General features: G+C 42.3%; 1 protein-coding gene across 2 annotated transcripts in view; it reads left to right on the top strand.

The window, feature by feature from the left end:
* The window catches only part of LOC113451858 (F-box/LRR-repeat protein 19-like), a 58,805-nt gene that overhangs the window by 6,920 nt on the left and 37,885 nt on the right, over nt 1–14,000 (top strand). For both annotated transcript variants that reach the window (XM_087919157.1, XM_087919156.1), the window contains 6 exons: nt 4,370–4,574; nt 6,997–7,140; nt 7,231–7,317; nt 8,303–8,512; nt 11,175–11,207; nt 12,650–12,790. In XM_087919157.1, the coding sequence (XP_087775283.1) occupies nt 4,401–4,574; nt 6,997–7,140; nt 7,231–7,317; nt 8,303–8,512; nt 11,175–11,207; nt 12,650–12,790 (789 nt within the window). In that variant the 5' untranslated portion in view covers nt 4,370–4,400. The remainder of the gene's footprint in view (nt 1–4,369; nt 4,575–6,996; nt 7,141–7,230; nt 7,318–8,302; nt 8,513–11,174; nt 11,208–12,649; nt 12,791–14,000) is intronic.

Raw genomic sequence — 14,000 nt, 5'->3', positions numbered from 1 at the left:
ACACTGGATTAAATCTGTGTTCTTTTAAACAACTATTAGACAGGCCCAGAGTTCTTTAAAGAGGCAGGAGTTTTCACCTAGCTAGCTCCTAAACCAGTGTTTCTTAAACTTGGCAACTTGTAGACGTGGACTTCCAACTTCTAGAATTCCCCAGCCAGATGTTTTCAAGCTGCCAAGGTTGAGGAACATTGTCCTAACTTATCCAAGGTTAAGGTAGCAGAGAAATTCCAGTTAGCTTTCCAGTAGTTCCTGCCTTTGAGCTCTTTGCAATAACCCTCAGCGTTCACACAAACAGTGGACAACTCATGATCTATGATCAACTGAAAACTTGAGAATGACCCTTGAAAATTCTGTTGAATGGCCCTGCTAGAACTAAATCCAGTCATCCAACTCTATATCCCCCTAGATTTGGCTCTCTTTTTTTCATAGAACTGATTTCTTTTTTTAAATTGTTTTTATTACATTTTTCAAAAATACAAATCTCACTTATATTTGTAACAACGTTTTGGCATCGACAAATACATATATCTGATATACCGTATATACTGTATTTCAACAAATACATAATCTTATATACCTTATTATATACATCAACAAATACGTATATCTTATATACCTTATTATATACATATCTACAGTAACAATCTCTTCAGGTCTCTTACCTTATTTACAATAATCCATTCTTCCTAATCTTTATATCTATTTTTAGCCACTCATACCATTTCTCCCATATTGCGTAATATTAGGAATTCTCCTTGTCTTTCATTTCCAATGTGAGCTTATCCATTTCCGCGCATTCCAATACTTTTTGTATGACTAGATCTTCTGAGGGGATATTGGCTCCTTTCCATAATTGTGCGAAAGCTATTCTGGCTGCTGTCAAAATATGTAGTATAATATATTTAATCTTTTTAGGGTGTTGGTCTGTAATTATTCCTAATAAAAGAATTCCGGTTTAAGTTCAATTTGGTGTTTGGTGATCTCTTGAAGCCAGTTCTTTATTTTGACCCAATATTTCCTGGTCTCGGGGCATAACCACCACATGTGATAAAAGATACTTTTTTATATCTACCCTGTATTTGTAAATATGGCCACTGATCAATTATAATTCCTTGTTCTCTCGGCTCCTGATTTGTTTTCAGCTTCCCTTGGTTATCTAATAACTCATTATTAACTTACCATTTTTTTATATCCAATCTGTTCGGGTGGATCATGGCCTCCATAGTTGACAGCCAGCGGGGTATCTTCATATAATGTTTCTTTTGGATTTTCATCCAAATCTGGATGAGTGAATCTCTTATTTGATGTCTGTAGAAGTAAGAATATACCTTACTCCTTTTTCCCCATAAAAATGCATCCCAGCCTATCTGGAGGTCATGACTTTCTACTGTTAATTCTCTTATCTTTTAAATTTACCCAATCCTTTATCCAATTTAATGCCGCTGCCTGATAGTAGAGTTCCCACTCCGGTAGTCTAAAACCACCTCTGCTCCTACTATCCTGCAGCATTTTCAATTTAATGTGCAGTTTCTTGCTTAACCAGATGAATTTAATTGTTATTTTATTTAGTTCTTTGAAAAACTTATCCAGTTGTATCAGAATCATTTGAAATAAATATAATAATTTGGGCAAAATGTTCATTTTTATTGCTGCAATTCTTCCCAGTAATGACAGTTGTAAATTCTCCCATGATTCTAGATCTTTTTTTATTTTACTAATTTACTATACTTGTCTTCTTTAACTGAAGAACATCTAGAGGATAACCATACTCCTAAGTATTTCACCTTTTTTGCCATCTGTAATCCCATTTTTCTTTCTAATTCTTTTCTGATTTGCAGTACAATTTTTAACTATCATTTTAGTTTTATCCTTATTAATTTTAAGTCTAGCCACCTCCCCAAATTTTTCTATTTCTTGTAACAACATATGTCCAGTATTTAGTGGGTCTTCTACAATAAATACTAAGTTGTCCGCAAATGCTTGGACCTTATACTCTTCTTTCCTAATTTTAATCCCCTTTATTTCTGAGTTTCGTCTGGTTTGGGCTAGTAACACTTCTAAGGACAGGATAAATAGCAGAGGCGATAATGGGCACCCCTGTCTCACTCTCTTGGCTGTTTTAAAATCGTCCGTACGATCCCCATTTAAGAGTACATTTGCCTTTTGTCTAGAATATATTGCCCATAATGTTTTTTCAATATTCGTTCCAAAATTCATTTTTTTAATTTGCTGTAACATAAATTGCCAATTTAGATTATCAAAAGCTTTTTGTGCGTCTAAAAATATTAGCGCCGCTTGCTTTTCGGGATGGGCTTCATAGTACTCAACAGCATTTAACACTATTCTTATGTTGTTCCTTTTCTGCCTATTTGGTAGAAAACCATTCTGGTCGGGGTGTATAATTTCACTCAATATTGGTTTCATCCTTTCTGCTAATATCATGAATATTTTGTAATCGGGATTCAACAGTGAGATTGGTCTATAGTTCTGAATTAGTTGCTGATCGGTACCTTCTTTTGGGATTAGGATGATGTATGCCTCGGACCAGGATTTAGGTAGTCTGGCTTCTAATAATGCCTCATTATATACTTCCAATATTATTGGTTCCAAAATTTCATACATGTTTTTATATAGCTCACTGGGGAGACCGTCCGGTCCTGGGGTTTTATTATTTTTCTGTTTTTGAATTGCTTTCTTCAATTCTGCTGATGTTATTTCTTTATTTAGTATCTCTCTCTTTTCTTCCGAAATTGGAGTTAAACCTTTCTCCTCCAAATATTGCATTATACTCTTCCTGTTTGTACAGCTCCCCAAAATAACTTTGCACATTTTTTTTTCTCTTCCATCTGGTGACATACGTTCCCTTTCTCATTCCTTAGTTGCTGTATTAACCTTTTTTCTTTCTCTATTTTCAACTTATAAGACAACCATCTGCCCGGCTTATTTGAAAATTCAAAAAAGTTTTGCTTTACAAATTTTAAATTTCATGCCCTTTCTTCTTGTAGTGTCAGATTTAATTTATGGCTAGCAAGGGTCATTTTCTTCTTCGCTTCCATGCTTTTAGGATCTTTTTGGAGTTCGCACTCAAGTTTTTGATCATTCCCTGAAGTTCTTCCCTCTAATGTACGCTTTAGTGGTGTCGCATGAGTTCTGCAGGGTGTTATCCTGCTTCAGATTTACCTTAAAAATAATTCCAATTCTTTTTTTATCTTTTGATCATACTCCTTTTCCTTCAAAATTTGTGAAGGAATCCCCCTAGATTTGGCTCTCTATTTTCATAGAACTGATTTTCTTGGATCAGTGTGCTAGTTAATATCATCTCACTTATTTTCCATGGGAATGTACAGGTAGTCCTTGACTTACAATTCATTTAGTGACTGTACAAAGTTACAACAGCACTGAAAAAAGTGACTTACAACCGTTTTTCATAGCTATAACCTTTGCAGCATCCCCACAGTCACATGATCAAAATTTTGATGCTTGGCAACTGGTTCATACTTAGGTCTGTTGTAGCATTCCACGGTCATGTGATATGCTTTCATGACCTACTAACAAGCAAAGTTAATGGGGAAACCAAATTCACTTAACAACCAGGTTACTAACTTGTCACTTGGAGTGATTTACTTAACAACTGTGGCAAGAAATATAAAATAGGGCAAAACTCACTTCACAAATTCTCACTTAACAACATAAATTTTGGGATCAACTGTAGTCGTAAGTCAAGGACTACCTGTACTACTGATTTTAAATCATTCTTTTAAATCAAAAAGTGATGCAATATTTTTTAACTCATATTCATTTTGCTGTGATTAATTTTGGTTTTTCCCCCCTGCCCAGTGTTGATGATGTGTGCCTTTGATTGCAGGACATTTTTCTCCTTGCAATGTGTTGTTTTCTTATGCATATACAGGTAGTCCTCGACTTACGACTACAGTTGATCCCAAAATTTCTATTGCTACACAAAACATCTGTTCAGTGAATTTTGCCCCCATTTTATGACCTTTCTTGCCACAGTTGTTAAGTGAATCACTGCACAGTTAAGTTAGTAAAATAGCTGTTAAGTGAATCTGGTTTCCCCATTGACTTGTCATAAGATCACAAAAGGTGATCACGTGTCCATGGGACACTGCAACTGTCATAAATGGTCATAAGTCAGTGTCATCATAACTTTGAATGATCACGAAATGAACTGTTGTAAGTCGAAGACTACCTTTATGTAAAAATCTTGATTCCTTTGTGTTGCATGTCCTTCTCCCCCCAAAAAAAAAAAAAAAAACACCAAACACTTCATTGTCCGTCTCATCTTGCCGATCTGGAGCACCATATTTACCTGCCTGGTTGGCCTATTTTGCCTTTGCTCCTTTTGCAGCCCAGAGAGTAGCTGAAGCGGGACATAGCCAATGTCGTCCAGCAAAGGGGCAGGGGCTGGAGCTCGCCGGCGGCGGACGCGGTGCCGGAAGTGTAAAGCGTGCCTGCGATCAGAGTGTGGGGAGTGCCATTTCTGTAAGGACATGAAGAAGTTTGGGGGTCCTGGACGCATGAAGCAGTCCTGCCTGCAGAGGCAGTGCACAGCGGTGAGTGAGAGAGGTGCGGCAGCCACCGCCAATGGTGACCCATGGCATGAATTTCTATTTGTATGTAATGACTGGCTCTTTGACTCCTGTATAGCAATAGCGCTTAGACTTATATACTGCTTCACAGTGCTTTACAGTCCTCTCTAAGTGGTTTACAGAGTCAGCACATTGCCCCTAGCAATCTGGGTCCTCATTTTACAGACCTCAGAAGTATGGGACGATGAGTCAACCTTGAGCCAGTGAGAATCAAACTGCTGGCAGTCAGTAGAATTACCCTGCAATCCTGCATTCTAACCACCGCACCACCACAGCTCTTCCAATCAGTCAACTTGGTGAAGCTTACTGGGGGGGTGTCTCATCTTCGGAATAGGACAATTTGCCACAGCAAACCGGCCACAGCCAACTTATCACAGTCAACCCGCCATGACCAACTCACTGTGGGGTAATTCAACATGGCCAACTTGCCACGGGACAACTCACTGTGGGACAATTCAACAATTCAATTTAATTATTTAAAATAAAAATTATTTTAATTTTTGTCGTTTGCATTTCATTTTGTCCTTCCTTTGGCATCATTTAATGAATTCCATTATTTCTTTGATATTAGTGTAACTTGTCCCACGGTGAGTTGTCCCATGGTGTGTTGGTGTGTTGGCCATGGCAAGTTGTCGTAGAACCTCTCATCTTAAAGGGCCCAGGTTCCTCATCCTATTGAGGATGAAGAAAAATGCACTCCAGATCTGATCTGCCTCAGCTAAATATTCCTGAATCCTCAAATTGGAATAGAAAAGAAACAGAGACACATGTTTTACCTCCAGCTCTCCCATTGCTTAAATAATGAGGAAAAAGAATGTACATTTCATCCCTAAACTGTCTTCAGGATCCCGATTCTAGAGTTTACGTAAATCTCTCAGATTTAAAAAAAAAAGCTTTAAAGTTCACAGAATGTTAATATGCCCAAAGAGTTTCAAACTAGTTTTCTTGACATGATTAGTTTTTCCATATAGTTCTTGTCTGTGGACTGATGTGGTTTAATACTATGCATCCTTTTTCTGCATCTTTCACATCTGAGAGCTGTAAGTAAAGGCAGAGACGTACTGTGTAAAGCAAATAAGCCATATTGTCTCAAAAAAGCTAGAATGTTAAGGTGGTTTACTCACTTCATATGTTAGTTTTCTGCATACAGCCATTTCTTCGTTGAGCATTCCGACATACAACTCCCCTTCCCTGATACGGTGCAGCCCAGAAACTGAGTCATCCGAGGCCTTTTGTGCATGTCTGAAGTTGTTCTGGAAAATCAGGTGTAGACCTCTATGGTATCTCTGTGACCAAAGTTATGTTTCATCCACTAGGCTGCTGCAAACCCCTCCTCCTGTTTTCTTTTCCATCCTGTCCCATTTCTTCCTGTGGCTGGCCCCCTTATTTTAAAAGCAAGAGGTGTCAGCCCCAAAACGGCCAGCCATGAGCGAGCCATCCCGGGGCTGCTATTCGGAGGGGGAGGATCCACCATTGCTATGTGAGCTGTCAGCTGAGGAGCGAAATGGCCGAGCACTGGGTGAACACCAGGCCACTACTCTTGGGCTGTGAGCTGCCGGGAATGCCTTTGGAGATGCCATCAGCTGGGGAGTAGAGACCAGACCTGGCTGAAACAGCTGACCATAGGCAATCAGAAGCCTGGGGGTGGGGCGGGTGCGCACACGAAGATCCTGCCTGACTAAATGTGGGCGGATGCCAGGGGGTGGGGTAGACGCACATAAGGGTGAAGGAATAAACCTCAGTGCTGACTTTGTTTTGCTTCTTTGCTTGGTCACTTTGTGCTGGGTTTCACGCTTTCAAGGATAAATGCTTCAAACTGAACTGTGTTGTCTGATGTCTCTTGATGCTGAACTACAGAACGTGATAAGAGGTACAAAATAGTTCACATTGAAAATATTGTAAGCTGGAAGCACCCTATTTAGAACACTTTCTGTGAGATGAGAACTGAAAAACTCCCTTCCTTTTGGATGTGTAATGTTTTAAGTGCAGCTTTTAAAGTCCAGCTTTATTCATTGCTAAAAGATGTGCAAAGGAGGGTTTGTGAACAGTGTCCCAACTGGCCTCCCTTGACTCTGTTGCCTCCAGGAAACTTCCCAAAGACGATTGATGTCTACTAGGGGTAGTAGAAAGAGCTTTCCTGCTTGATTACTGCAGTCTACTTCTGCTGACTGTGGGCTGACTGCAGTTCGGCAGTTCAGTTCTTACAGGCTCAAGGTTGACTCAGCCTTCCATCCTTCTGAGGTGGGTAAAATGAGGACCCAGATTGTTGGGGGCCATAAGTTGACTCTGTAAACTGCTTAGAGCACTGTGAAGTGGTATAGAAGTCTATGTGCTATTGCTATTTTACATTTCTTACATCTGACTTCTGTCCTCTGTCTCCTTGCAGCCAGTTCTACCTCACACGGCTGTGTGCCTGGTCTGTGGGGAGGCTGGGAAAGAGGACACAGTAGAGGGTGAAGAGGAGAAGTTCAACCTGTCACTCATGGAGTGTACCATTTGCAACGAGATTGTGCATCCAGGCTGCTTGAAGGTGAGAAAGGCGAGCCATTGCATAGTCACCAACCCTGCTCAGGAGTACCACACCCATTCCCTTCACCTACACTGGTCATTCTCTTTGCAGATGGGAATCGCTGAAGCGGTCATCAACAACGAAATTCCAAACTGCTGGGAATGCCCCAAGTGCAAGAGAGAAGGCAAATCAATGAAAGTATGTGGTTTGGTGTGTGTGTGTGTGTGTGCCATCCTAGAGAAGGGAAAATCAAAGAGTGTGTGGGCTAGAAGCCCCACAGGGTCCTCTAGTCATGACTGATCGCTTAGCGACTGTTCAGTTATGATGGACCCCAAAAAAGGTTCTTGTAGCTACCACCATTCTCCACAGTTATGTGATTGCATTTTGGATACTTTCTGCTTGTATCCACAATGGCCATTTGCAGCATCTTACTGTCATGTGACCATGATTGGGGGGAGCTGGAAACCGGTGTTTATTTCAGGTTTCTGGCAAATAAAATGCCAATTGCAGACAATGAGTTCACTTAACAATCACAGTTGCTTAATGATCCCAAGAAAAAATATCAAATGGGGTCAGTCATGCGACAATCTGCTTAATGACTGGCACAACTTACAACTATGATCCCAGGCTCAATTACAGTCATAAGTCAAGGACTACCTGTAAGGATGAGGACAGTCTCTCAGATAGACCCCTCTGCTTAGGACCTTTGTGCAGAACAATTTGGTTGGCTTTATTTGATGTGCTGTCCAGAAAATCCATATCTGGCCTGCTTTCCTCAGCCCTGCCTCTGAGCAATGTTTTCATGTCCTGAAAGCATTGGTGAGAATTGGACAGGTTGAGTTAAGCCAGCAGCCTCCAACGTTTGGGGCACCAGGGACTGGTTCCATGGAGAGAGGTTTTTCCGTGGACCAGAGGGGGTGTGGTTTTGCATGCTGCCTGCATCCTACAGATGAGGCTTCATTTGTTTGAGTGGCCTGGTTTCTGGCATGCCACGGATTGGTGCTGGTCCATGGACCAGGGGTTGGGGACCCCTGGGTTAAGCCATAATATGATTGGTTTTGACTTGAGCATGCCTGGTGAAGGCATTCTTCTTGTGGCTTATTCAGCAAAAAGTGATGAAAAAATGAGAAGCTACGCACAGTTTGTGAGCCTTTTTCTGCCTCTCTTTTGTCCACCCTCTCAGGATTCGGGGGATGGCACAGGGAAGCGGCGTTCAGACAATGGTGAGGAAGGGGTCCGGTGGAAGCTGACTGATGAGCCTGCTCAGAACAAGAAGAAGTTGCCACCAGCACCACCTTTGCCCCCGCCACCCTCTGAGGAGAGTCTCATCCAGATGGGTGCTCACAAGCGCAAAAAGGAGCTCCCAGCTCCTGAGACAGGACCCAAGAAGAAGGTGAATGGCCATGGGCTCAGCCTATGACTGTCAGGCCCCATGTGTCTGCAAGGCTGGGATCTTTCTCATGCTTTAGCCTACTCAATCTGCCCTTGTTGGGCAAGCTTAAAACCCTCTTGACACAAGACTAGCCATTTCCTCAGCCTGGGTATGTTGGCTAAAGAGGACAAGGCAGTGTCCTCCAAACCGTCCAGTGGAGCAGGGAAGCTGCCAAGAAGATTCTTCCTAGACTATTCAAAAGTTTTATTTCTCATGCTGGTCAGCCAGATGATCTTAGCAGACTTACAAGAGGGGTATAAAAGCAGTCATCAGGAATGTGTTTGATAGGCCCAACCTCCAGTATGGATATCCCACCACTTCACATCAGTTGGACAACCTCCATTGCATCTTGCGGTGGTCTCTTCCAATCGCTTCATTCTTTGTTACGGCAAAGTAATTTTCTTTGACCTGTTTAGCCCTCCTTCAATTCTGTCTCTCCTTTCCCATGTAGTCCAAAAATCCCCCACTTTTTTTTACCCGTCATATCTGTGCCTGATAGGCTCCAGGGTCATTGCAAGGAGGCTTTGAAGAATCAAAGCTTTGTTCTTGTCCCTTTGTCTCCCATGCCCTTATGCCTCCCAATGATGGCACTTTTTATCATTGTTGTGTCTACCCTACTCCCCTTCCAAAAGTTCTTGACATCTGTTACTTGATCCCAATTAAATTATTTTCCCTTCCCTGTTCCAACTGAGGCTGTTAATTAGCAAAGCAGTTAAGGCTTATACTTTTTCTGCAAAGCTTTTGGGTGGTGGGGATGGATAGCATTTTTGTAGGGGAAGCTATTGGCTTGGGCAACAAAAGTTGTTATGGTGTTGCTTGTTAACTGGTTTTAGCAACACTCATGTTGTTTTATTGCAAACTGAATAGGCAGCATACAAATAACTTTTAATAAGTAACATTTGGGCATCTTAGCTACTACTCAGTTTTTCTGATCTCATCTGTTATACCTTGGTGAGTCACATGATGCTTTTGGGGAGAATGGGTGTTCCTTCATGTGGTGATGGATCCATACCCATAGAGATTACATGGCTAGATCCTGATTTGTGGTCTTTGAACTACTACTATCAGAGTTGATGATCAAGTGAAACTTTCTGATTCTCTGAATAAATCATGCTAACCACACCAGGGGTTATTATACTCAGTCCTGCCTTATGATTTTCTGCCTCTACCCACAATGCACTATTTCAATTTGTATTTCTTGTACAAACTACACCTCTTTCTGTTCCAGTCTTAAAAGGTAGGAATCTCTGGATTAAGGGTGTGTTAAATGCTGTGGATTTGAGAGCCATCCTGGGCTTTGTGCAGCAAAGTGTCACAGTCCAACAAAAATGGTGAGACAAGGATTCCAGTTTTCCAGATTGTTTTGCTCACTTCCATTCTGGGAAAGCTCTGACAACTCAAAGATACATTAGCAAGTCATACTCTTTTTTGCCAGTGCACTAAATTGGGTGTCCAACTTGGCAACTTTAAGACTTGTGAACTTTAACTCCCAGAATTGCCCAGCCAGTGGAAAGTCATTCTGGATCTCTGAACTTTTTCAGTGCTTAATTTGGGTTTCCAGTTTTTTTCAATATTCTCCACCCCAAGCTCCTTACTTTTGATATTGGAAGAGGTTACCTTAAGTCAGGGGTCGCCAACCTTTTGGACCTCAGGACCACCAAACTCATAATTTTAAATCCCGGGGACCACTAATATGAATTTTGACTGACGGTGGCTTGCTGACGTTGGTGGGAGAGAGAGAGATCTGATCTAACCTCTACCCCCCCCCCCCCAACACACAGAGGCCGGGGTGGGATTCAAATTTTTTAACAACCAGTTCTTGGGCATGGCCTAATTTGTGGGTGTGGCTTGGTCATGTGACTGGCTGGGCATGGCTTGTATGTAAATATAAATATGTAAATATTGATTTTTTTTATTAAAAAAGAGCAACTTTTACCCAAAATCAGGCAAAGCAGGTGGGCAGATTGAGTTGCTTGCAGAATCACAGAGATCTGTGTTTCTGCCATCAGCTGAGTCTCACATAAAATTTGCTTGCAAGCAAACTCACAAAATTAATTCACAACACACCATGTATGTAAATATTGAACTTTTTTATTAAAAAAAGCAACTTTTACCCAAAATCAGGCAAAGCAGGCAGGCAGATTGAGTTGCTCACAGAATCACAGATGAATTCAGAGATCTGTGTTTCTGCCCTCGGCTATCTGAGTGTGCACTGCTTCAGTCCTAAGGGAGGTTCAGCTGTGCTTAAAAGCAGAGCCGAAGATCTAAAGACTAGCTAGAAATCCAACCATTTCCTGCTTTCTAGCTAATCTAAATCTCCGGGCACAGCAGAACAGCTGATGGTCGGAAAAAGGAAAAATAGCAATTTAGCATGCAAGTTTGCCAGGTAAGGAGTGAGTGGGTGGAGAGGGTTCCCATGGGCCATGTGGGTGGCGCAGCCTTGTGTTCCCGTGCAGCCTGGATTAATTGCTTTGGGGGTGCTTGGGGGTGAGATTTCTCTGTGGCCCACCAAAATTTTCTCACGGCCCACTAGTGGGCCGCAGTCTACTGGTCGGCAATTGCTGCTTTAAGTAACATGCTCTGGTCAAGAATTCTCACTGTATTTCTTTCTTTGTCGTTCCAGCTAAAAGGTACCCGGGAGAAACATTTGAAAAAGGTGAGTGGTTTGGATTTTCTAACTTGGATGGATTTCATTATGCAACAAGGGCCTGCGGATAAGATGCCAAAGGAAAAAAAAAAAGAAATGGAGGAAGAATTTCCCTGATACAAGAGCCAGGCAGGTCATGGATCCATCTGGGGATCTTTTATCCTCCACCAGTGTGGCTCACAAGACTATCTATGCAGGTAGTCCTTGACTTATGACCACAATTTTCTGTGGCTAAGCAGGACACTTGTTAAGTGAGTTTCACCCCATTTTGCAACCTTTCTTGCCACTTGTTAAATGAATCAATGCAGTTCTTAAATTAGTCACACGGTTGTTAAGTGAATCTGGCTTCCCCATTGACTTTGCTTGTCAGAAGGTCACAAAAGGGGATAACGTGACACCCCCCCTGGGACACTGCAACCGTCATCAATATGAGTCAGTTGCCAAGCAGCCAAATTTTGATCATGTGACCACAGGGACGCTGCAACGGTTGTAAGTGAAAAATCCCTTTTTTTCAGTGCCGTTGTAAGTTCAGTCACTAAACAATTGGTTGTAAATTGAGGACTACATGTACAGGATGTGCTTAGATGATGTTCATGAGCTTTGCATTTACATATTCAGTGCCTGATCTTGTTGGGACTAATAAAAACAGGAATTAAGTACAGGTCATCCGTAACTTACAACAGTTCACTTAGTGACTGTTCAAAGTTACGGCACTGAAAAAAGGGACTTATGACCATTTTTCACACTTATGACCGTTGCAGCATCCACATGATTTACATTTGGATGTTTGACAACTGACTCACATTTATGACAATCTCAGTGTCCCAGGGGTTATGTCATCAGTTGCAGCCTTCTGAGAAGCAAAATCAACGGGTAAACCAGGTTGACTTAATGGTGTTACTAATTTAATTTCCTTAACAAATTTCTCAGCAACATACATTTTGGGCTCAATTGTGGTCGTAAGTTGAGGACTACCTATATGCTTGGAAGCTGAGGAAGACTGCAGTATGGTGTGGTTCTCCAGGCAGATCATTGCCAGAGTGATATTTACCCTCATGGCATCCATGAGGCCCTTCCATCCTGTTTACTTATTTTTTTTAAAGTAATGGCTGGCATCTCATTGCCAATTCTTTTTTGAAACTTTGGCCCTTTTTCCAAGAACTGATTCATCAACAGATGTCTTTTTATTTGGGCACTGGAAATCAGAAGTGATCTGCACAACCCTCAAGGGCCATCAGAGGTCTCCCGACTCCATCCTGGGCACTGTTGCAGGGTGAGCGCTGAGCCCTTTTTCTCAGCTCCTGCATCAAGCTTTGCCAAGCAGCTGATGGAATGTGGTGCTCTTAAAAAAAAGCAGTAGCATGTAAGAAGCTGACTGGCTCCTCTCACTCATCTTTCCACCTGCTTTTTTTTTTCCTTCTCACAGTCAATTTGTGAATTTGTCTTTTCAGGGCGCTGAGCAACCACTTGATGGAAACAAATTGGATTCCATGCAGACCTGGAGCCGCATGGGCGGTGGTGACTTTGAGGTGAAGGGGGCCATCTCCCACCCGTCTATTCACCTGAGTCAGATCACAACCAGTGACTTAGAGGTGAGCAGGGAGGGAGAGAGGGAGGGTATCAGCTCACACCCCAGGGACAAACTGTGCCCTTACTTAAGACCTTGGCAAATCTGGGGCAAGACAGGTTAGCTGTATTCACACAGTACTCTAAGCCAGCAACCCCCAATATTTTGGGTGCTAGGCACTGGTTCTGAGAGGTTTTTCCATGGACTGGATAGAGCATGGTTTTGCATGCTGCTTGCATCCTGTGCATGCACGGATGGGGCTTCGCTAGTTTGCACGGCGTGGTTTCTGGCACACCATGGACCGGTGCTGCTCTGCAGCCCAGGGGTTGGGGACCCCTGCTTTAAGTCACAATCCAGTTCATTTTGCATTGGCACAGCAAGTCAGGCAAACCTAACCAGGTAAAATTTATAAAAGGAAACGTCTAGTTTTAGTTAATTAATTGCAATGATTCATAATTTTGAAAGCAGGTTTTAGCCTGAACAGCTTCTGAAGAAGTGGGGATAGAGCTCAGCTGCTTGACCATGTCACCAGAAAGGAAATGTTTGGGCTCATGGGTGGTAGGGGAACAGTAGAAAGAACAGATGTGGGCCACTCGTATTCTTCTATATTGCCCACTTCCCCCTTTGCAAATGACCACTTGGCTACCAGGCTGGGCAACCTTCAGTGTTTGAGGGTACATGTGTTCTTGTGACCTTGGTCCACCTGTGATCATTCCTTGTCTCACACCATGCCAGAGTGTGCATTTGGCACCCAAAGGTTTGCTTTCAATACTGCCTAAAAAGAGGGATTAGTAGTCTGCTCAGAGTTGTCCTCTGTTACTCCTCCTTGCCTTGGGTTGGCCTGGCAGGAGGAGCTATTTCCTTTTCAGGCCTGCTTAGCAGGGTGTGATACTGCTTATTTTTGTTGAGCCCTATTGCTTGGGTTTGACTTAGCCTCTTGGGGAACCCAGCTGTTCTGTTTTGTCAGTTACAGTTATAGAAGGCAATCTTTTGGTGGCCATGGGCTGTGCTTAGTATTTGTGTGTGTGCATGAATGTTTGTGTGTGTGTCATTGAAACAAAGTGGGCAAGTCCATATTATTCATCTCCATATGGTTTGGGAAGGAGATTTTTGGGAGATTTTGTTTGTCATTTTTTTTAACTACCGGGGTCTTTCAAATGCATCGCACTACCGTCTGCCTGTCTTTCCCACATGGGTGTGTGGGTTTGAAGGCTGTGGCTGCCCACTTCTGGTTT

This window comes from Pseudonaja textilis, unplaced genomic scaffold (genome assembly GCF_049901715.1).
Source record: "Pseudonaja textilis isolate UNSWEBS1 unplaced genomic scaffold, rPseTex1.2 PTEXSCF31, whole genome shotgun sequence".
In the NCBI taxonomy this organism is placed as follows: Eukaryota; Metazoa; Chordata; class Lepidosauria; order Squamata; family Elapidae; genus Pseudonaja; species Pseudonaja textilis.
The sequence above is the reverse complement of the archived record's forward strand: the minus strand, read 5'-3'. Positions and strand labels throughout refer to the sequence as shown.